This window comes from Scleropages formosus, chromosome 10 (genome assembly GCF_900964775.1).
Source record: "Scleropages formosus chromosome 10, fSclFor1.1, whole genome shotgun sequence".
Classification (NCBI taxonomy): Eukaryota; Metazoa; Chordata; class Actinopteri; order Osteoglossiformes; family Osteoglossidae; genus Scleropages; species Scleropages formosus.
The window spans coordinates 28,563,098-28,585,299 of record NC_041815.1 but is presented as its reverse complement, the minus strand read 5'-3'; the positions used below and the strand labels follow the sequence as shown (position 1 = coordinate 28,585,299).

General features: G+C 47.9%; 1 protein-coding gene across 2 annotated transcripts in view; it reads left to right on the top strand.

Annotated features, from left to right (window-relative positions):
• Positions 1-22,202, top strand: part of pde2a (phosphodiesterase 2A) — a 125,451-nt gene that overhangs the window by 62,872 nt on the left and 40,377 nt on the right. For both annotated transcript variants that reach the window (XM_018748599.2, XM_018748598.2), the window contains exons 3-4: positions 10,341-10,430; positions 13,321-13,412. In XM_018748599.2, coding sequence (XP_018604115.2) covers positions 10,341-10,430; positions 13,321-13,412 — 182 coding nt within the window. The remainder of the gene's footprint in view (positions 1-10,340; positions 10,431-13,320; positions 13,413-22,202) is intronic.

Below are 22,202 nucleotides of genomic sequence, written 5' to 3'. Positions count from 1 at the left end.
CACTATGGGTGAACCTGAACAGCATGTCTTTGGAGTGTGGGAGGAAACCAGAGCACCCGGAGGAAACCCACGCAGACATAGGGAGAACATGCAAACTTTGCATAGACTGAGCGGGGATCGAACCCATGTCCTCTCACACCAGCCAGGCGCTGTGAGACAGCAGTGATGCTTGCTGTGCCACCCATGTCATTTTTATCAAATATCATTTTTTTTGTTTTCCTTTTCTTTTTCATTTTTTTTACACAGATGAAATCATCAATCAGTAGAATAAAACTAAAAAAAAAAAATTATCCCATTTATTTATTTAGCCGATACAAACTGAAATAATGTGAAGCACATGTCGCACACACCCTCGCGCCAAACCACCGCACCTGCAGCAAATCAAAGAGACAGGGTATAAAGCGACCGCTCCGACGCGGCGGTCCCCTTCTCCTCGTCTCCGGCAACCCCCTGCTTGTTATGGACCGCGACGCTGCCTGTCCCTGACCGGCATTCACAAAATAAAACTCCAGCACTGGGGTCCGATGCCTCTGTTCCTCGTGGCCGGCATGACAGCACAAACTATAAAACCCACTCTCTATGTGATGATCGCTGTTATTTATTCATTTTCATGAGGCTTTTCTCCGAAGCAGCTTAGAATTCTAAGTTCTTCATGATAATTTTCCCATTTAAACAACAGGGTACTTTTCAGGATAGGTGCCTTGATAAAGGGTCCTAGAGCAGGCAGGGGGATTTGAACCCACGTCCTTTGAGGGCATCACATTACCTGTAACTGCTACACCACCCACTGTCCTTTTTGCTGTCACATAACTATATATTTCAAATGTGGCATCGCTGGCAGGGAGTTCCTTGCAGGAGAAAGGACAAAGTCTGTTTCCATTTGCATCATTGATGGAAAATTATTACCAGCAGGAGTTTGACTCTCTTCGCTTTTTAACATTGCTTTCTGCTCAAAAACTCACACATCCCATAAACCAGATGTCTATCACCTAAATTACAGTGACCGCAGTGGAATATCAAGGATCAGTGCGATACGGTACTGTCTCAGTACCTCTCATACCATATTAGTAGTTATGCCAACCAGTTGGGCGAAAAATTTCGAAAGATGGATTGTATAATAAATTGTAAGGAAGTGTGTTCAAGAGCGTCTCGAAAAGTCACAGTTGTGAAGACTTGCGTTGGGAAGGTGTTTTCGGCTTCTTGTTAATTATCCAGTTCTGGGTGTCTCGCTCGACTTTGGAGGAGTCAAAGGTGCTGGAAATGAACGTCATGCCCTTGATTGCCATGGCAACCTTACAACACTCATTATATGTACTATTTACACCGACGCCTTATATAAGAGACCCTCGCTGACGTCCATCGGGAGGAGCATAAAAGCATATTGAAAAGCCTTCCGTGGCTTTCCACGCCTCGGTTTCTCGTTCTCGTGTTTTAATAAGAGTCCCTGTCTTGTCGAGCCGGCGTGAGCGTTCTTAAACAAAACGCTCGCAGTTTCATAAACAAACTCCATCTAAATGCGACCGTGGTTTTGTGCAAACAAATGGATGTTTAGTTCGGCTGAAAGGAGCTGCGAGTGAAAAGACCCAATTGAAGGGCCCTCAGAAACGGCTCTGAATTGACTGCAGGAGAGTGAAAGAGCGAGAATGAACTGAATGAAACCAACTCCTTCCCATTCTGCCGCGAGTAATGATGATTGCTCTCTATTTCCCATCTTTCTGTCAAACACTTAACAGATAAGGTTGCAGTTTCTTTGAAAAATGCATTCTAATGCCCTTCTCATTCTGGTAATGCCATATAAAATATAATTTTGCAGGGTGTAAGTAAATTCTTCACCGTGCCTAATAAACCGCCCAACACGATATAGTTTGCGTCAAGTAATACGAGTTAAAAAATGTGATTTTGCTAAATGTCTTGTGTTAAAAAAGCGTGATCTGTTGCTGAGTTCTGAGTCCTAATTAACATTCCCCGTTACCTTGCCTACCAGTGAAACACAGTACAGACAGTCCCCGAGTTACAAACGTCTGTCTTACGTACAACCCGTAGTTACGAACCACCCCCCAGTAAAGCCTATTACATAAAAAATTTGAGTTACATAGAATGATTCATAATAACAAACGGCGCTACTTTGCGATGCACATCAAAACGTTGCGCGTCTACAAGGGTTCGTCGGCTCATGAACCTGAGGTAGGGCTAAGACTTCCTTCTTTTCAGTGGGACCAGATTGCTGTCAAGTATCTTCATGTGTCACTGTATTTGGCTTTAATCTTTTTATTTTTACCCTCCTAACCATGGCACCAAAGTGTAAATGTGATGCAAGTGATGGTGATGCATCAAAGAAAAGGAAAACAATTGAAACTAAAGTGGAAATAAAGAAGCAATTGGAAAAAGGTGAAACACCGACGAACACTGGAAAAGGGTTCGGCTGCAGTCGCTCAACGATCGGGACAATTTTAAAGGACGAAGCGAAAATAATGGAGCGTGTAAAAGGCTCTGTCCCGGTGAAATCTACAATTATCTGACTTGCGTACAATTTTGACTTAAAGACAAACGTTGGAACCGAACTCGTTTGTAATCCGGGGACATAGTTTTATTACGTGAATAAATTAAGCGCAGTTTTGTTTTTACACGCTGTTACCAGGGTTTCACAAAGGGAAGGGCTCTGGGTTCAAATGTGTGCAGATTGTATGTTTGGATGGATTTTCTTCCAATAGTCCAAAGATATGGGTTTCAGGTGCCTTGGTGACTCTTAATTGCCCTTTGCCTGTGTGTGTGTGTGTGTGTATGTGTGTGTGTGTTGTGTGAGAGATGGACTGGGATCCACACTGTATTGTGCTCTGGGCTTCCTGGGATTGTCCTGGGACCACCATGACGGTCTTTACTGGTTCTGGCTGTACCTTACACTGGCAAACTTTCTACATATTACACTCTGACTCTACTCTCCGCATTCAAGTTATGGCTTTACTGTCCTTCTCCATCCTCTGGCTCCACCATTTGTGCTGATGGCCTTGTTGTGCTCCACCGTTCTGGCTCTACCTCACACACCTACGCTCTGTCTCTACCTAACACATCAACATTCGAGATCTGCTCATCGTTCTAGCTCTATACCAACTTTTTGCATTCTAGATCTACCAAACACACCAATACTCGGGCTCTGCCCTACACACCCGTGTTTTAGATCTACCCAACACACTAACCTATGCCTCTACCCAACACACCAACATTCTAGATCTACTCAACATTCTAGCTCTATACCAACTTTCTGCATTCTAGATCTACCAAACACACCAACACTCTGGCTCTACCGTACACACCTATTTTCTAGAGCTACATTTACATTTACAAGATCTACCCAACTCACCAATACTCTGGCTCTATCCAACACACTAACAATCTGGCTCTATCCTACACATTAACTCTCTAGATCTACTCAACATTTTAGCTCTATACCAACTTTCTGCCTGTGCTCCACTTGTCCACGCTCTGGCTCTACTCTGCACACCGATGTTCTGGCTGCACCCCACTTGTCCACGCCCTGGCTGTATTCTACAGTGCATGTGTCTCCAGTGTTCATAAGCTACTGGAGACACAGCCCTGTTGGAATAACATCCTTGGCGCACACCATCCTGGAAGATCTGAAATGTATGGACACCAGCCTTTTTTTCACCTGTGTGTGTGTGTGTGTGTGTGTGTGCTGTGTTGTCATTTGCTGTTTAGTCATGCTAGTTCTGTCATTGCAGAAAGACTCGTGGAAAGTAAAAAAGCCACAAGTTGAGCTCCATTAAATCTAGTCTGAAACACAGAGGAGGGAATGGGGAGGAAACAAAAATAATGGACATCTCCTCCTTCACCTCCTATAGACTGCAGGTCTCCTCAGCCTCAGGCTGCTGTATCTGGAGATAAACAGACTGGAAGACTTTTCTCTTAACGTCCCTGTACCATTTGTCAGCCAACCTCAATTCACCTTTTCCATGTCTGCCCAAGACCATCTGATTTAATCTCAGTTCCAGCTTTGTTTTAACAGCCGAAGCCCCTTTCCCTGTTTCTGACAGCTGGGGAACAGGTGACAATTGGACACCCGAAGCCAATGGATGTAGGCAAGGCTGAGAAACACAGGTTGGATGTGAGCTGGGCATGTCAAAGTCGTGGGGCGTCACCCATCATATCCGCTCTGATGTTTCCAAGGCATTCTGGGTATTGACAGTGTGCCTGGTGAAACGCTAAAACAAACTGCCAGTGCTATTTCTGAGTTGCTGCCCATCTCTATTGGACGGTCCTGCTCAACATTGGGTGCGTGAAGGTCTTATGTTGCATTTGTCAGATGCACCTGTTGTCATGGATTTCTTCATTACCCTCAACCAGGCGGGGGGGTGGGGCTCCTCACCCATCTTTGATGGGCCCCACTGACATTTCGGTGCCTCTCACTATATTAATTAGAGGAAAAGGTTAATGAACCCAAGGGGCCAATAAGGTCGAATGAGCTTTATTTATTTCCGCATCAATATTTGTCATCTCTGTGTTCCAGAAAAGCAATAAAGTGCACAAGTGGAGTGAAGAGCGCTCCCCAGCGTGCTGTGCGCTCCCATCAAATAAAGTCAATGCAAATGCAAACAATGAATTACTTCAGGGTACATTTCCACAGGACCTTGAAGCTCATGTCATGAACCTTGAAGACCACCGTCTTCCACGTAGCACGTGAAAGATACTGAGTGCACCAGTTAGTGTTTCTCCCGGTGAAATACATGAACAACTACATATTCGTCTCTGATATATTTACTGTAATTCATCCGCATGCTGGCATCAATAAAGCAGGAAGGGAAATATCAACCTACTTCAATTTATCCCGGCTTGATTTGGAGTCTTTGCTGCGCTGCCTGTTTGATCTACTTAATTACGCTGTTTAGATTACAACGGAGGAAAATGAATTTGTACCCCGAAGGCATGCTGAGCCTTATAAATTAAATATCACATATGATTAGTAAATCATTTTTGCGAATATTTTAATAACAATGTAGCAGAGTGGCCTGAGAGAATGGATCAAATGACTATTCTGCAAACTCGTAACTGAGACAAAGAAGTGAAAGAGGTTTTTTGAATTTTTTTCCCTCTTGGCTGTTATTCTCTCAGGGATGATACACACAATAATGGAGCACGGTGGTTTCTGGGCAAGAAGTCGTCTGTAGAACGTTTATTCATTTAGCAGTCTCTTTTCTCCAAAGCAACGTATAATTCAAAATGAACAAAAGTGCATCAGCAGCAGTCGAAATGCTTTAGGCACAGACACAGGATTATAGACACAGAGATTGTTTGTCTGATACCAACATGCTGCTGGTTCGCATCCCTCCAGTAGCTCCTATAGAAGTGACATTCAAATAGCAAATTCATAGAAAATCATAGCACACGCTGTTGGACTCGTTTATGGAGCTGTCAGGAGATCAAGAGAGAAGTGGCTCTTAAAGAGATGGGTTTGAGACCTTTCTTGAAATCTAGGAGGGATTCAGCAGCTCTGAGGGACAGGGGGAGTCATTACACCACATCAGGGACAAAACCACAAACTGAAGGATGTTTGATTTTGTGGCCAAAGGTGGGGGAGCACAGCACTCTCGCTGGGCTGTAGTGAGTGATCAGGTCCTATAGTGTTTAGGATCCAGACCCTTTGACCATCTTCATGGCTGTAACCAGAGTTGAACCTGATACGAGCAGCAAACAGATGGATTCACCTCTTTCTCTCTTTGCCTTGTAGAAGAAGAGAAATATTAAACAGTGAAGGCAACAGCAACTTGTAATATTAAACTCCAGTAACGATTCATATGTCAAACTGTGTTTTGCTTCTTGATGGACCACATGAGAAACAGCAGTACTTAACCAAAACACAATCAGCGTCTTCCCACACTCTTCACAGTTTGACCTTTTGTTCACCAATGTCTGCCTGATAATCCCAGTAATTTCTCTCTTTCGCTCTCAAAAAATTAAGATCCTTTTTGTCTCTGCCTTTCTCGCATTCTGAAATATTTTGTCCTGCCCAAAGGTCTTAGCCTCGAGCATTCTCATTCAGTCGGCTCCCCTCAAATCCACGCCGTTTGCAGCTGAAGGGGGTTAAAAAAAAAAGGCGGAAATGAACCGTGAGGTGAAGTTAATAACATTTCTGTCCAGGAGCAGTCGCGTAAGTAAGTTCAGTGGCGAGTTGAGTCGCAGCGGAGGATTAGCGTGGCGACGCGGGCGCGACGCTGCCTTAGCGGCTCTCACCATCAGGGCTGCAGTCGAGCGCTAAGCCTGGGTAGCAGAGATAAGTTCACTAAGAAGGGAGGCGCGATTTAAATCCACAACATACGGATGTAATTGGGTTCTTCTCGGTGCTTTACTCATTTCTACAGTTATGGATAATGAATAAATTAACTGCTCAAAAAGCTTTGGGCATTTTTTTTGTTGTTTTTTCCTCACCCTCCAGAAGTGTTTACAGGATTGCAGTAATTGACCGAGACAGGCTTAAATTCTGTGGATGGGATGCTGAGGGGGATTCAGCAGCTCTGAGGGGCAGAGGGAGCTCATTACACCACATCAAAGCAATTAATTGCATTAATGTTTTTTACCATGTTGTAGTAACTGATGCCGCTCCTTACCCAATGCGCTCGGAGATGGCGGTAGAGCAGTTTATCTCGCCCGTCGCGGCGTGCCTGTTTCCATTTCACACGGGTCAGGAGGCTCGGGTCTCTTGTGTCGCACATTTTCAAGTGCGACAGTCACAGCTTTGACATTCAGGTTGGTTTTCTGACAGTCGTGCTCCTGTGTAGATTGGCACATTTTCATATTTGCATTTATCTGACGCTTTTCTCCAAAGTGACTTACAGTGTCAAGGTAGCTCCAACTATTTACATTTGCATTTATTTACTTAGCAGACACTTTTCTTCAAAGTGACTCACAATGAACTCTCTGTAGTGTTACCAGCCCACACACCTTATTCACCTCGGTGACTTACACTGCTAGATACACTATTTACACTGGGTCACTCATCCATACACCAGTGGAACACACACGCACTCTCTCTGTCACTCGCACCCGTTTACACAAGTGGGTGATTTTGCCGGAGCAGTTTAGGCTAAGTACCTTATTCAAGGGTACGACAGCTAGCGGTGGGATTCAGACCTGCAACCTTTGGCTCCAAAGGCATCAGCCCTAATCGCTACGCTACCAGCTGTCATGTAGTCATCCAATCTTCTGCGTTCTGTTTCCTGTTTCCTCTGCTGTAACAGGACTTGACAGTAGGGATGCTTTTCTTCAGGGAGTTACTGACTAGATTTTGTGCTTATGGTGCGGTGGGAGGCAGGGTCACGACCTCCTACTGGGGCCTAATGGATCGGTAGCTGTCCCTGGGGAAACCTGGGCCTCATCCTGCTTATCCCAGCGCTGACCTGCACCGGCCAACTGTGATCCTAAGTGTTTCTAGCTGTGCACTTTGTGAGAGCAGTGATGCCTAAGTGACTTTTTATGTGGGTGGGTTTGTAAATGGAACGGGATGAATGGCAGCAGGTTAACCTTTTTCTTTAACATTAAACGCTGACTTCCTGTGCCAGAAGCGCTGACTTCCTCTGCCAGAGACGTCGCCTCATTGTGCCAGTGCCATCAGAACTTTTTGGTGCGATACGTGACACTCAGAAGGGCGATAGTGTCCGCACCCCTCTGCTCGCATTACGTGCTTTAAGATTAAACGCTGACTTCCTGTGGCAGAAAAACTGACTTCCTGTGCCACGAAATGCTGACTTCCTGTGCCAGAAGCGCTGACTGCCTGTGCCAGAGACACCGATTGATTGTGCCAGTGCCATCAGAACAATTTAGTGTGATACGTGACACTCAGAAGGGCGATAGTCTCCGCGCCCCCTCTGCTAAAATTACTCGCTTTAACATTAAACGCTAACTTCCTGTGGCAGAGCACTGACTTCCTGTGAAGAAAACACGGACTCTACGTGCCAGAAATGCTGACTTTGTGTGCTGGGAGCGCTGACTCGTTGTGCCGGTTCCTTTCTGGGTATCTGGGCATGGCGCCCGCGCCACCAGAAGAGTTTTGTACATAGATTTGTGGGAGTTGGTGAGGTGACCCCCGCAGCAGGTGAAATGTACCGCTCCCTTGGTGCACTTCTGTTCCCAAGTGCTTTTCGGCGAGGACAGAACAGGACACCAACGCTCGGCGGTGTAAACAGCGTCCTACTCCCCGGGGAATCGGTACGACTGCATTGCAGCTCTGCCACGCGAGAGCGTGGGCGACAGAGAAGCTTCCAGAAGCCAGCGTACCTGGGCGTCCAGCCTCACGGCGCCGCCCTCGGAGCGCGCCGCGGCTTTTCGTCCACTTTTTTTTACCTTAGCGGCACGGAAAAGTTGCGCTAAAGCGCATTTGCCTCGTTTTCCAAATTCCCAAAGGCACAAGCGCAAAAGAGCAGTTTATGAATGAGCTCCTCACAGCTCCTGACCTGACAGACGCCCCACCGCAACCCACCCGTCCCCATCCCCGTCCCCATCCCCGTCCCCGTCCCCGTCCCTCTTCTCTGGAGGCAAATTACTGTTGAATGTCAGCTGGTCCTCTCCCTGCATGCGGCACGCTGGATGTTAAGTGATGATTGCAGCTTTTGTCTGTGCATATTTGACAGCAGCTTTCAGTGATGGGTAAGTAAAATCCCTAATTATTTAAACCAGTGCGTTTGAAAATATAATGGGGCTTTTTGTATTCTTATTCCAGCTGCATCCCAGAACATTCATTGTGCAATGCAGACTTTAAATTTTTTTTTTTTTTTTTTTTTTTTTTTTGCGCAACATGGTTTAAGGAAAAAAGACATTAACAGCGACCGGCTTCAAATGCTGTTTAATACCCAGTGGTATTTTTAACACCCTGCATCCGTCTGAAGTTTCTCACCATGGAACCCGGGGAACAGAAACTGCTGAACCGGCAGGGAGGCCCATTTAAAGCATAATTAGGTCTGCAGCTCAGATGAAAGCACTGGAAGTGCAGTCGCATCCCAGAACTTCGGTAGCCTCCCTCTACCCAGTTTGAGACCCTTTCTTATGACTGAACCCCTTCATCTTACATTTGCATTTCCAAAGAAGCCTATTCTCCATGTGAACTTTGTGGGCTATAATTGTTTGGGATATTTTAAGAAAAGTATAAACAACTATTTCACTTGCGTGCGTGCACGTGTGTGTGTGTGTGTGAATCTGTGTGCGTGCGCATGTATGTGCCTGTGTGTTATCCTTGTAACCGGATCAAGTGGCGGGCCGCAAACCAAAAACGATCTGTTTATTGTGGGGAAGCTGCAGGGCAGATCCAATTCCATCCCCTTTCCTGCATGACACACCACAGCGATCTGATAGCTGCGCTGGATCTCGGAATTGGGGATAATTATAAGGCTCGGTGAGCTTCGGAAAATATGCCGGGCCTTTTCCGAACAACGTTTGCCTTTGCCCGCGGCAGTCCCTGGTCGCTTGATGGACACATCATTGAAGTAGCCCACTCATTATAAACGTTATTTTAAAAGCCCTTTAATTCATTTTTAGTAGCCGAGGCAAGGTTCAATTGCAGATTGTCTCCTGTCATTTATTTCTTTGCTCTTCTGCAGCCAAATGCGAATAATAAACTTGTAGAGCTATTGAAGGAAGGAGACACTGGATAGCTGCAAATTCAATTTCCATTTATCCTCTTTCGAGTAAGAAGTCTAGTGTGTCCCCAGGACAGACCACCAATAGGAAGTCAATTTTTCCTTGCATTTTTGGCTACGGCAAGGTGTGCAGGTTGTGAGGGCCGAGATGTTTATTCAGGAGCGTGTGTTTCAGGACGTCTTGTCTCTCTTTTCGGCGTTCCGGAGAGAGCTGCGTACAGGCCTGTGGTCCAGACTTGAACCTTGTTGGAAGGAAGAATCAGGGTCACATTACACCCAGTCACCCTCCACAGCCGCCATGAATCCTATCCTCTCTTCACGAACGGATGAGTTGAACTGGTTTGCTGTCTCGAATTTATTAAACATGGGACGGCTTGTTATGGACCCCTGAGTGTCGGTAACAATGGCGAGGGATTGGTTGTGACCCAAGCTCAGCAGATCTCATGGTCTCTTCTGGAGGAAGACCAGCGAGCAGTGAACTGTTTGGCCCGGACAGGGTGACGGGCCGAATCTGTTACTCCACTTAACACATTTCCAATATATCAGGTTCACGTTCTCTGAAACGGAAACGAGAAAACAGCTCCGTCGTAGGATGGATTGTCTCTCAACAGCCCTGCGAAGTGTCCCTGCTCCAGGTACTGGGTCAATCCAAAAGAAACTTCTGTGATTTAAGTGTCTTTGTTTATTGTTCTTTTTTCCCAGGATGCTTTGCTGCGCCTCGCCTCCGTTACTGAAACCAGGAGTTTACGGAATGTCGTTAAGGAGGTGCTGGAGACAGTTCTTCCCAAAGTCGTAGGTATCCTGTAGGAGTCTCGCTCTTTGGTGGACTCTTCCTGCCTCTCACCGTTGCCTTCTATGAACTGCCAACATTCTCGATGCACAGTGACTAAAATGAGTGTTTTAATAAAGGTAAATGTGGTAAATGCGTAAATGTACGCCTACAGCCTGGTTTGCAGACGTTAAAGGAAGGCTGTCATCGTGCCACCGGTTTTTCCATTTGATTCGGTTCTAATTTTAAATGATGTGGGGGACAGTTTGGCAGAATAATGGTTAGGGAGCTCATTACACCTTATTACACTCTGCTTGCATAATATTTATTTGTCAGGTGTGCTAGTTGGAACGTAACTTCCATGTTGTTCCACACCGGTCATCATTTGAAATATGTTTTCCATATCTGTCAGAAACAGGCCCAGTCCTGGCTCTGTTATTCTGTTATTCGTGACAGTTCCTTCCATTTTCGTCAAAAGTGTGTCTGAACTGGAACGTTTCCCCACATGATATAGGTTCTGGCAGAAATATAAAGATGTGATCAAGCGAAAAATCCCACGCAGCGTTTGACTGCCGTTTGCCCAACCTGTTTGTCGGACGGTTCCGGAAGGAGACGTAGCGTGCGATGTTGTCACATACGGTAAACGGATTTGTCACCGCGCTGATTTCTGCTGCCGGAGTCGCTAAACGGGGCCACTGCGAGCCGCGGCCAAATTTCCTCTCCGCGACCGGCGAAGCGCCTGCCGGTCCGCGCCGTCGTCAGGAAGCCGCCGACAGCCTTCGGCGCTCCGAGCCGACCTACCCCGGGGGGGGGGCGGGGGGACGGGAAGGGGGAGCGGAGCCCTCCTTGACGTTTCTGACAAATTAAAAGAAGCAATCCAATTTGCTCGTTCCCTGCACTTCCCCTCTCTGAGCGGACGGCTCGCCTGCCTTGCCAGAGAAGACTAATGACATTCCGGTCCCCCTGTCGCCTCTGCCAGTCCCTGTGCGTTGACCGGGATGCCGTGCGCGTTTTCCTGGCCCCGCCTCCGATTGGTGCCAGGGACGAGAGGACGGAAGACGGTGTCCACCGCACCTCCTGACAAGGCTCACCACCGCCATAATCGTGGCTTTACACAGACCAGTTATTGGCGTTTCCCTTATTTACGTCGTTTTGCCCACATTTGCGATGCAGCAATGTGTAGATCCTGCCTCCAGTCCCGGATTCATCAAAAATAGACACTTGATAAAATACGCCATTGCTCCCGGTGAAAGATAGTCTCCGCTCTCCCTTTACTGTGACAGATGCCCTTTTGGAGCGCCGGGTCCATTGCGTTCCACATTCGTCCTTCGGCGTGGGCAGAGCGCGGAGAGATTTCGTTCACGGACCACCGGTGCTGACCGCAGGGAAATTTCCCAGGGCGAAACCTGTCTGTTAGCGCAGAGGCTTTGCATGACAGAGCTCGGACATGTCAGGCGAGTTCTGGAACCGCACGGCTGCTCGGGGATGGAAAGGGCAGAAACTAGTTGGAAAAAAGGTCAAGCGGCGGCAGCAGCGATCACCGTGGGTTGTTTTCTCTTCTCTCTGCGGTGGGAAGTCGACGGAAGATCGAGGACGGGGGAACGCCGAGGACAAGTTGGAGTATTTGTCCCGTGAAGTTTTGATTCCCAGTCAAAACCACACTCGTGGCTCACGAATTCGGCAGGGCCGTGCCAGTCTTGAGCCAGCATGTTTTCGGGATATGCGGAGCCTCGTGGGGGAATATAGTGAGACTCAGTGAGGGGCCTGCTGTTCAGGTATGAGTCTGGAACGTGATCTACTTCCACATCCAGCTCTTTCCGCGGCCGACACCGCAGAGCAATAATGATGGCGTAAGACGATCCGAGGCGGTTTCGCAAACGCGGACTGCTGAGAGATACCGCGATCTGCCAAAAACCCCTCTCCGTCGCGTCCCGCAAGACTCTCTTTACACCGAGGCCGGAGAATACATGTTCCAGCTCAACAGATGTTTTCCCTCATTTCTGCAAATCTACAAGGGTGTCGGGAGGGCGGACAAATGGACACAAAGTCAAAGAACGGTGTGCAGGGAAAGGAGCGCCGCGGTGTCGTTCCCCAGATTGCGATGGAAGGCAGCTGCTAAGGTCGCCGAGCTCTGAAAGGAAACCCATGGTTGTATGTGTGCACACGCCTCCTGCAAGTGAAATGAATGACCCAGATCACTTCTAGAAAAAAAATAGATTCACTGCAGTATCCTCAAAATTTCTGCAGCATTTTATATTTCTCATTTAGCTGACGCCTTTCTCAAAAGCAACTTACTACGGTAACCTACGTGCAGTGATTTAGGTCTTTACACATCTGGGTACTTTTTACTAGAGTAACCTAAGGTAAAGACCTTGATCTCAGGCCATTTGAGTGCAAGGCAGTGCCTCTAACCGCTACGCCACTGTTACATGACAGTGAATTCTAAGTGAGTAACTTACCATGTTTACCATCATTTGGGAATCTCAGTATCTAGGCAACGGGGGTGCGGGGGCGCGGGGGCGCGGCGGTGCAGCGGGTTGGACCGAGACTTGCTCTCCGGTGGGTCTGGGGTTCGAGCCCTGCTTGGGGTGCCTTGCGACGGACTGGCGTCCCGTCCTGGGTGTGTCCCCTCCCCCTCTGGCCTTACGCCCTGTGTCGCCAGGTTAGGCTCCGGCTCCCCGCGACCCCGTATGGGCAAAGCGGTTCAGACGATGTGTGTGAGTATCTAAGCGTTTTTGTTTTTACGACAACTCCCTGATTCTGCAGCTGCTCAGCAAATGGTGAGTGTGTTCCTCCGTGTGCTGTTTTTGGCGTGTGTGCGTGTGTGTGTCTTTAATGCACATCTCTGCTTCTCGCCATCCCTGCCACTTGTTCTCAGGTTCTTGCTCACTCCCTGCTCCATCTTCCTCGCAGGAGAATGTGTTCGTGTACCTGCTGGAGCCTCAGAGCGGCCACCTGCTGTGCGACGACCCGCCTCACGAGTTGCCAGCCGAGGGGAAGCTCAGGTGAACGAGTGGAGAGCCGTTTCTGTCGTCCCCGTGCTACGCGGATGAATCAGTGTTATGCTAGCAACACAACCGCAGGTTCCACATCATTGCCGAAACACCTTATAAGACAATCGGTCATCTTCACCCTGATTTGACCTCATCACCCAGAGCCGCTGTGACAGCATTGTCATCACCATCCGTCCTGCCGCTGTATTAATTTTCCATCACCAGCTGTGCAGAAGCTGAACAAGCCTTGCGTCCGCTCCACGTGTGCGTCAATCTCAGGAGCGCAGGCCCACTTCGAAAGCCCTGACGTGTGTGGCCGCTTGACGGCGGATCGTGGCTTGATGCCCCCAGAGAGACCGGGGTTGTTTGTGGCACAGAAGATTACACTGGGACTAGAGCAAAGCCATTTCAGAAGGTTTGCGCTGGTGGCCAGTGGAGGGAGGCAAGGCTGATGGAAGAGCTGGGATAGGTTGAGGGAGTGCACTTGTGATCAGAAGGGTTCTAGTTTTAGTCCTGCAAAAGACTATTTCTTGAGACTTTCAGCAAGACCGTATTTCTGCACCGTTTCATAAAGACACGTGCTGCACACATTTATTTTTGTATTCCCCACATGTCTTTGTCTATCTAGGTGCTTAATAAAGAGGCATGGTAAGTACACAAAGGCTACAGAATCTATGACTAAAGAATGATACTGATACCATACTGATTTTTCTCGTGCCAGCAATAGAAAACTGTGATGTTTTCGGTGAGAGAAACTCTGTCATCCACATCAGTTCTGGACAGTTTTAGAGCTGGTCACTGTAGGTGTTACAGAGAGGTTGCAGTGCAATGAAGACTTGGCTGGTAAGCAGAGTAGCTCCATCTTGGAAAGGATAAGAGATGATGTTCGGTCAGCCATGACTAAAATCTGTAAGCGGAGATTCGGGAGGACATCTGCGTTTCTGTGGGAGGTAGATATAGAGTTGAATATCATATGGATAGCAGTGGTGCGAGATGCCTTGGTTCAGTGTGGAGTTTCAAGTTGAAGTCAAGTTTTAAGTCTCAACGAATGGTCCTTTGCGGGACAAAGCTTGAAACTTGCGAGGAAGTAATGCGACTAAGAGTAGTGGCATAACGAGAAAAAAGAGAGGTCCTGCTATAGAACCCTGTGGAACCCCTGTTCGGGATAAACGGTGCAATCGTGGCTCTGATGAGTACGACGGTCAGGGCCGGGAACGTGGGTGGTGAAAGACTCCCCATCCTCTCAGCGTACCAACAACAGATGAACTTGCCTGCCGTAAATGCGTTCGCATTTGACAGGTCCAATCTCCGCTCGTTCTTCTGCCTTCCTGCCTGTTAACACGGTTTGAATTTCTCTCACTTTGGCCGTTCTTTTGCTCGAGGCCGATCGATGAATCCTCCCACACTTCAAGCCAGTACCGTGCAGCCACGGGAACGGTTTGACCAACTCCCATCTGATGTCTCCCTCTTGATGGAGGCAGATGAGATGATTCAAAGCTTTTACGTCTGCCTTTTGCCCCAGATTGACTTGTTGTAAATGGCAGGCTGCTGCACTCTCTCGGTGGCTGTATACAGGTTTCGGAAAAGCAAAGTTTGAAGGAGCCTTTTCTGGCGGACTGGCCCGTGTGAATTATACTCGGTAGCCGTTAAGTGACTAGTGAATTCGAGGAGAGCAGCCACGGAACGACCGTGGGATTGGTCGCAGGTTTTGCAGTAAATGGTGAGGATATTCAGGCACCCCAGAGAGCTCCGTGGCCCAGCTCTGAGACCGCCTCCCCATCTTCTCTCCGCTGAAAAGAAAACGTCTCCCAGAGGGACACGGAGCTGCGCGCAGCCTCGGCACAGTCTTTTACTGGAGCAGGAGCAGCGAGAAAGGAAATCAGATACCATGTAATGGATCTGGCGCTCATCTGAACGAGCGCTGCAGTTCTGACCTATTAGTACGCATTTCCTTGGTGGCTGGATGTTTTTAAAAATTTAGACTCGGAGGAGGGAGGAGAAAAAATGCGGGAATGGCGAATGGCCTTTCTTTTGATGTTGATCATTTCTTTTTTAATATTTAATTCCATTTTTACTACATGAGCCCAAAGAAATTGTCTCGGCAGACACCGAAAAACACGGCAGGTGTTTTACAAAAACTTTATTTTATATCCTTTGTCCCAAAAGCGAGGGGGTGATGTTCAGTGTCCCTCTGAGGAGGGGTCGTCACCCCGTTCGATATCCTTCAGTTCTCCGCTAGGGCTGGATTGGAGAGGTCCGGCGCCACTTCTTTTCATATTAACAGTTGGGGGCATGGCGAGGGCACGGCGGGCACACAGTGGGTGGAACCCAGTCTGTCGGGCCATCGGGGGCATCGACAGCAGCACCGAGCCTCTTTGTTGCGGAAAAGGCACAAGATCACGCAGTATTTTTACTCCCGTGTGGATACTTGGACAGGATCTGAAAAAGATGTCCCGGGAGATTGTGTCCGTATCTACGACACAAGCCCCGAAACGACTGATACGTTGCGCCCGGGACGCCCGCGCCTTCTCCGCGTCCTGAGCCGAACCTTCCGACTTTAACGTGAAATTATGAGAAAAGGCTTTCTGACAGATTGTGGTCTTATAGAGAGTCGAGCGGAGAGGTACGGTCGGGGGGGTGGGGGGAAAATGGAGTGAGCAGTAATCCTGAGGGAATGAAAATCCTCACAGAGACACTCACTCACATCTTCATAAATTATGGAATTTCCCTCGGCGGACGCATGCATTTGGGCGCTCTCCAGAAATATAATTTTGCGAGTCGGGCGAGCTTTGTTGTTCCGACGGTGACATCGATGTTTCTGGCGTGAGACGACGTGGCCTGTTTCTCGTGGAAGACCGCTCTTCTGGAAAGGCGGCGGGGTGGCGAGCGCTAAATGGCTCCGACTAATTTGATCCTCCGCCGCCGTTTATCGTTCCTTCGCAGTCGCCGGGGAGCCGAGGGGATGCTGTTCCGCTCTAATCCCGCTTCTCGCTGTTGCAAAACGCCATCCGAGAAATTCACCGGAATTGACAGTTTGGGCTGCGCAGGATCGCATGGCCGTCCGGGACGTTCTTCCTCGCCTGAGTACCAGTCGCTCTGGAGTAGTCTATGCGGCCTTGAGTGCTTTGGACAAGTTACAGGGCGATGTGGAGAGCTCTGCCATTAAGCCTCAGTTTGCTGGACCCCATTTAGCGGGTTTTGGGTTAAACTGGCCAGATTCTACTGTTCATATGTCGATACTTTTGCTGTTATTTTCCAGTCGACATGTCGGTACTTCCTCGTAACAGGCTGGTTGTTATGTCCCTACGTATGTCCTTCATCACTGGAGAGCAACTCTCTAGTACATCGTTCAGTCGCAAATTAAATTTGTGTTGAGCTGTTTTACAGATTACTCTGTTAACTCAGGCACTATGGACAAAAACAAAAAAAGAAGAAAAAATGTAGCACCGTCTCTACAGTTTTTTTTTTGTTCAGTTTTTCTTCTTGCTAAAAGAAAGTGGGTAATTTTTTATTATTACATTTATTCATGTAACTGATGCTTTTCTCCAAAGTGACTTACAATGTTAAGCTTCTTACACTTATTTACACAGCTGGGTAATTTTACTAGAGCAATTTAGGGTAAATACCTTGCTCAAGGCTACTACAGCTGGAGGTGGGACTCAGACCTATGACTTTTGGGCGCAAAGGCAGCACCTCTAACCACTACACTACCAACTGCCCCTATTATTATTATTATTATTATTATTATTATTATTATTACTACTACTACTGCCAGTGCATAATATGTAACATGTTGTGAAATTTGGTAAAAATTGGCTTTGTTTTGACATGTACAATTTGTGGTTTAACAGACTTTTGGCTTCATATTGACAGACGTTTGGGGATATCGGACACCCCCTCACCCCATTTCTCCCTTATTTCAAGCATATACTGTGTTGTATTTTGTGGCTGATTTGGACAACACTCACGTCACTGGGGTTTTTGAAATGTAGCTGAAACGGCAACAATGTATTCCACCGCACGAAGCCCCGCCGGCCTGGTGTTGGGTCACGACCGCCTTTTAAGCTACAGCTGTTTACATTGAACGCTGTGAAAAGCTTTCGTTCCTATGAAGTGGTCCGAAAAAAGCAACCGCTGAGAGGCACCCAATGCATCTCCCATATGTGACTTCTTCAAGAGGTGTGCAGCTCTGGACGAGGAGCACTTCACAGGAAGTGCGCTTTCAGAGTGTGTGCATGTGCGTGAACCCATCCCAGGAAGCATCACCAGCCCTTAGAGGATCCACGGCACTTTCTCCCTCTCTCCTTTGATGTTCAATTTTCGTGTTGGGTCCCGGCGCCTGCTTCCAGCCCTGCTTGCGTTGAGATGAAAACCCAGGTGACACGATGTTTTGTGTAAACTCCTCGAAGAGGCAATGAGCTCTCGGCGCTACGCTACATTGCGCCGTCGCTGTGGAATTTCTCCGAAGAGCCAAGTCCTGCTTCAAAGCCAACTTCCTGCTTGTGTGTAGTCCCTCTATAGGGGGCACTTGCATCATAGCACTCTACATGCTATGGAGGTCTTTTCTGGTGCCATTCGCACCTCTTGATGACCCTTGGGCGCTAACATGCCATGACATTTACATTTATTAACTGAGCAGATGCTTTTCTTCAAAGCGGCTTCCAGTGAATTCTGTAGTGTTATCAGCTCACACACTTTATTCACCGTGGTGACTTACACTGCTAGATACACTCTTTAAAATGGGTAACTCAGACATACATCAGTGGGACACACTCTCTCTGTCACTCACACACTATGGGGAAGCTAAACAGCATGTCTTTGGAGTGTGGGAGGAAACCAGAGCACCCAGAGGAAACCCACACAGACAGGGGGAGAACATGCGAACTCCACACAAACTGAGCAGGGATCGAACCTACGTCTTCTCACACAACCCAGGTGCTGTGAGACAGCAACACTAGTCGCTGTGCCACCATGCCACCATGCTGCTGTGCCACCACGCTGCCCCCTGGTGAGCCCAAGGTTAGCGCCTTCAAGAAGTTCAGATGAGAGCTGGGCTCTGAACCCATCTCTGGACCCCCTCAGGAGCCATAGGATCTCTCAGGTTCCATCCCTTGTCCTTCACTAGACAGTAAAAAGAAGATTTGATTGACTGGGATTTTGCAGTACCCCCCCACCCCCCACGTTCTCATCCTTTGTAGCCGCAACAATGTCCTAAATTGTCTGATTGCCACAATCCGCCCTCCTTTCCATTGTCCCCGGCGACCGCACAGCTGTCGCACCGTTTTGCGTAACAGAAGGGCCGCCTCCTGAATGGGAAAGAGTGCAGTCTGAATACCTTTACTGGGACTTTGACGCACAGATGTGCGAAGAGGGGCACGGCCCATCAGGAGCCATGGAGGCGCGTGCGCCATTTGCATGTAAATAACACATGAACATCAGAGGAGCGCTGCCGGCGGAATTAATATGCACGACAGGAGACGTGGCGATCGCATCTGTTATTGCATTGTAGTCGCACGCTAAAGAAGGAGAACGGACACATCAATTAAACACAGGCGCGGTAAATAAAAGATAAATGCAAAGCTTTGTGGCAGTTGAATCGTAATTATTTTGACCATTGTTTTCTGAAAGAAAATGAGACAAACTGTCCATTTGGTTTACATTTACTCAACACTTTTCTCCAAAGCAACATAATGATGTTAAGGTACCTATAGTTGTTGTTGTATAATTGTAATTGTACCGTCACTGCCATGTTCTCGTCCGGAAGCAGGAGGCGGACTCAATTGCGGAGCACACAGGAGTTAGCGGGGTAAGACAGAAACCGTGGTCGGGGACAGGCGTGGGTCTTCGTACTGCAAACGTCGTTTAATGGGCAATCCAGAATGGTTGTCGTTGAATACAGGCGATGGGGGTGCGGTGGCGCAGTGGGTTGGACTAGAGTCCTGCTCTCTAGTGGGTCTGGGGTTCGAGTCCCGCTTGGGGTGCCTTGTGACGGACTGGCGTCCTGTCCTGGGTGTGTCCCCTCTCCCTCTGGCCTTACGCCCTGTGTTACCGTGTGGGCTCCGGTTCCATGGGACAAGCCGTTTCAGATGATGCGTGAGTATGTATGTGTGTGTGTATATGTATGCATATATATATATACACACATTACTCTGCGAAAGTCTTAGGCACTTAGATGTGTCACAAAAATATTTGTTTCAGACGGTTATTTAATTTCTTCTGCATTAGTGTCAATGGGAAAGAGTATATTTTAGATTTACAAGGATTCCTTTTGCAAAAAGTTACAGTATTACAATAAGGGTTTTGTATATCGTTAAAGAAAGTACACACACACACACACTGCCTGAGACCGCTTGTCCTGAGTGGGGTTCGCAGCAAACCAGAGCCTAACCTGGCAACACAGAGCGCAAGGCTGCAGGGGGAGGGGACACACCCGGGACGGGACACCAGTCTGTCACAAGGCACCCCAAGTGGGACTCGAACCCCAAACCCACCAGAGAGCGGGACCCAGCCAAACCCACCGCGACTCCACTCGGGACAAGCAGTTGTTGAGTATGGATGGTTACTAAGCTTTGTAGGAAGTTTATTAATTAGGAGCGTTATTTCTGGAAGCATTCCCTCTTTACAGCTTTTTTCCCCAAGCGTCTAAAACTTTTACACAGTACTGTACATCCCTATATATGGATATATACCCTATACATCCATATAGGCTAGAGAGGACAGCTGGTAGTGTAGTGCTTAGGTTTTGGATGCAAAAGTTGCAAGTTTGATCCCCACCTCCAGCTGTAGTACCCTTGAGCAAGGTACTTGTCCTAAATTGCTCCAGTAAAATTACCCAGCTCTATAAATGGGTAAATAACTGTAAGCATGTAGTAATTATAATCTTAACATCGTAAGTGGCTTTGGAGAAAAGTGTCAGATAAATGTAAGGATTGTACAGGAAAGTAAATAACTTTCAACTTTGCCCTTATTTAGCTGATACTTTTCTCTAAAACACTTTTCAGTGTTAGGCTCCATTCAGTGATTGACCAGTTTGCACAGCAGGGTTATTTTTACCGTACCAGTTCATTTTAAGTACCCTGATCAAGTGTACTGCAGCAAGAGGTGGGAGTTGAATCTGGATTGGCCCCATATGGAATATGGAATATTGGAAATATGGAATATTAAGCTAATTTCTTATATCAGTTGAAAGAAGAACACAGTGAAATTGAAAGTCCGTAGTGTCTGTAACAAACCAACTGTTTGGCTTCGTCGGGGTTAGGGTTTTGTTGTGAAAATCCATCTCAATCCACTGCTCTGCGTTCACATGCAATTTAGTGAGTCGACGCTCGGGGAAATGTGCTGGAACGTAATCGGCCGAACGGTTTCATTTGCGCCCGACGGAACGATTTTATTTTTCGCGGCAGAAACGTGGAGGTCAATCGCGGAAGCCGCGCCGCTCCGAGCCGACAGCCGGGACGGCGGAAACGCAGCCAGCGCCAGGCCGGCGCTTCTCATCCTGGCTGCCTAGTCCCGTTTCTGTCTGTTGCTCTCGTCGACATGTGTGAGCGCGGAGAGGGCCGACGTGGTTTTCACCCGGTTACATCATCACTTTAGGCGACTCGATTCAAACGCATGCGGCTCCGCTGGTGCCAAGGACCACGCCGCCGTCCGCTTGACCAAAGGGCATAATCTAAAGCAGAGGTTCACATCCTTTTCTGGGCTAAGAACCCGTTTATGAATCTACTGAGAGCTTTCTAGTGCCCTTCCTACAAAAATATCCATAAATAAATTTGGGAAAATATTGCACTCAGCAGGGGGGTTTGGGGTGCGGAGGGTTTGGCAAGTGCCCGCTATGTGGGAGGTGTGGGGTTCGAGCCCTGCTTGAGGTGCCTTGCGACAGACTGGCATCCTGTCCTGGCTGTGTCCCCTCCCCCCCTCGGCCTCGCGCCCTGTGTTGCCAGGTTAGGCTCCGGCTCGCCGTGACCCCGCTTGGGCCGAACGGTTGTTGACAATGACATTGCGCTCAGTATATTTCACTGTCTTCACATAAAATTATGCTATAAATAGTTCAATTGCATTTATTTTTATAGTGTGCTCCTCTTGCCAAGGTGGCACAGAGCGGTGAACACAGTTCCAGGGAGTGGTACATTAATTATAAGACAGAGAGGCAGTAATTGTAACTATTGGGATAAGCCAAGTGACAGCTGAGGAGAGGAAAACAAAATAGTCTCAAATGCAAAGAAGGAGAGTGAAATAAACCTCTGGGGGTGCAAGTACTAGTGGCTGCCCACACCTCCTAGGCATTGCACTGTGTGACAGGGTACCTGTGTGTAATAGTAATAGTAGAGCATTTTTTACATTTTATTTTTACCTTTCATTCAGTTAGGCAGTGAAGTTTTCAAAGGAAGCTCGTGCTTCTCAGAACCTTGAAGCCCATCCACGGACCCCATGCTAAGAAGCCCTGTTCCAATGGCATGGACTGAAGGCGAAGACCTGGAGAAAAGCGTTCAAACAGCTGCACGGAGGCAGTATTAGAGAGCGAAAGACACTATTGTGTTGAGGAGAGGTCCGATGGAGCCTCGGTGCCTTTTGACAACATCTATAGTACCGCTGTAAAATATGAGCTCACCTGCTGGAGATGTGGGACATTTGTGCTTTGCTTTGCTTTCACTCTTCTTTCCAGTCTGTCCTATACAAGTGTTGTCTCGGCTGCCCAGATGGACTCACACTTTTCACCGGTACTGTGTATCACCCAACCCCGTTCCTCGAAGAGGGACGGACGGTCATTACCGCACGTCTCCGACCTGCAGATACTCAGCATTC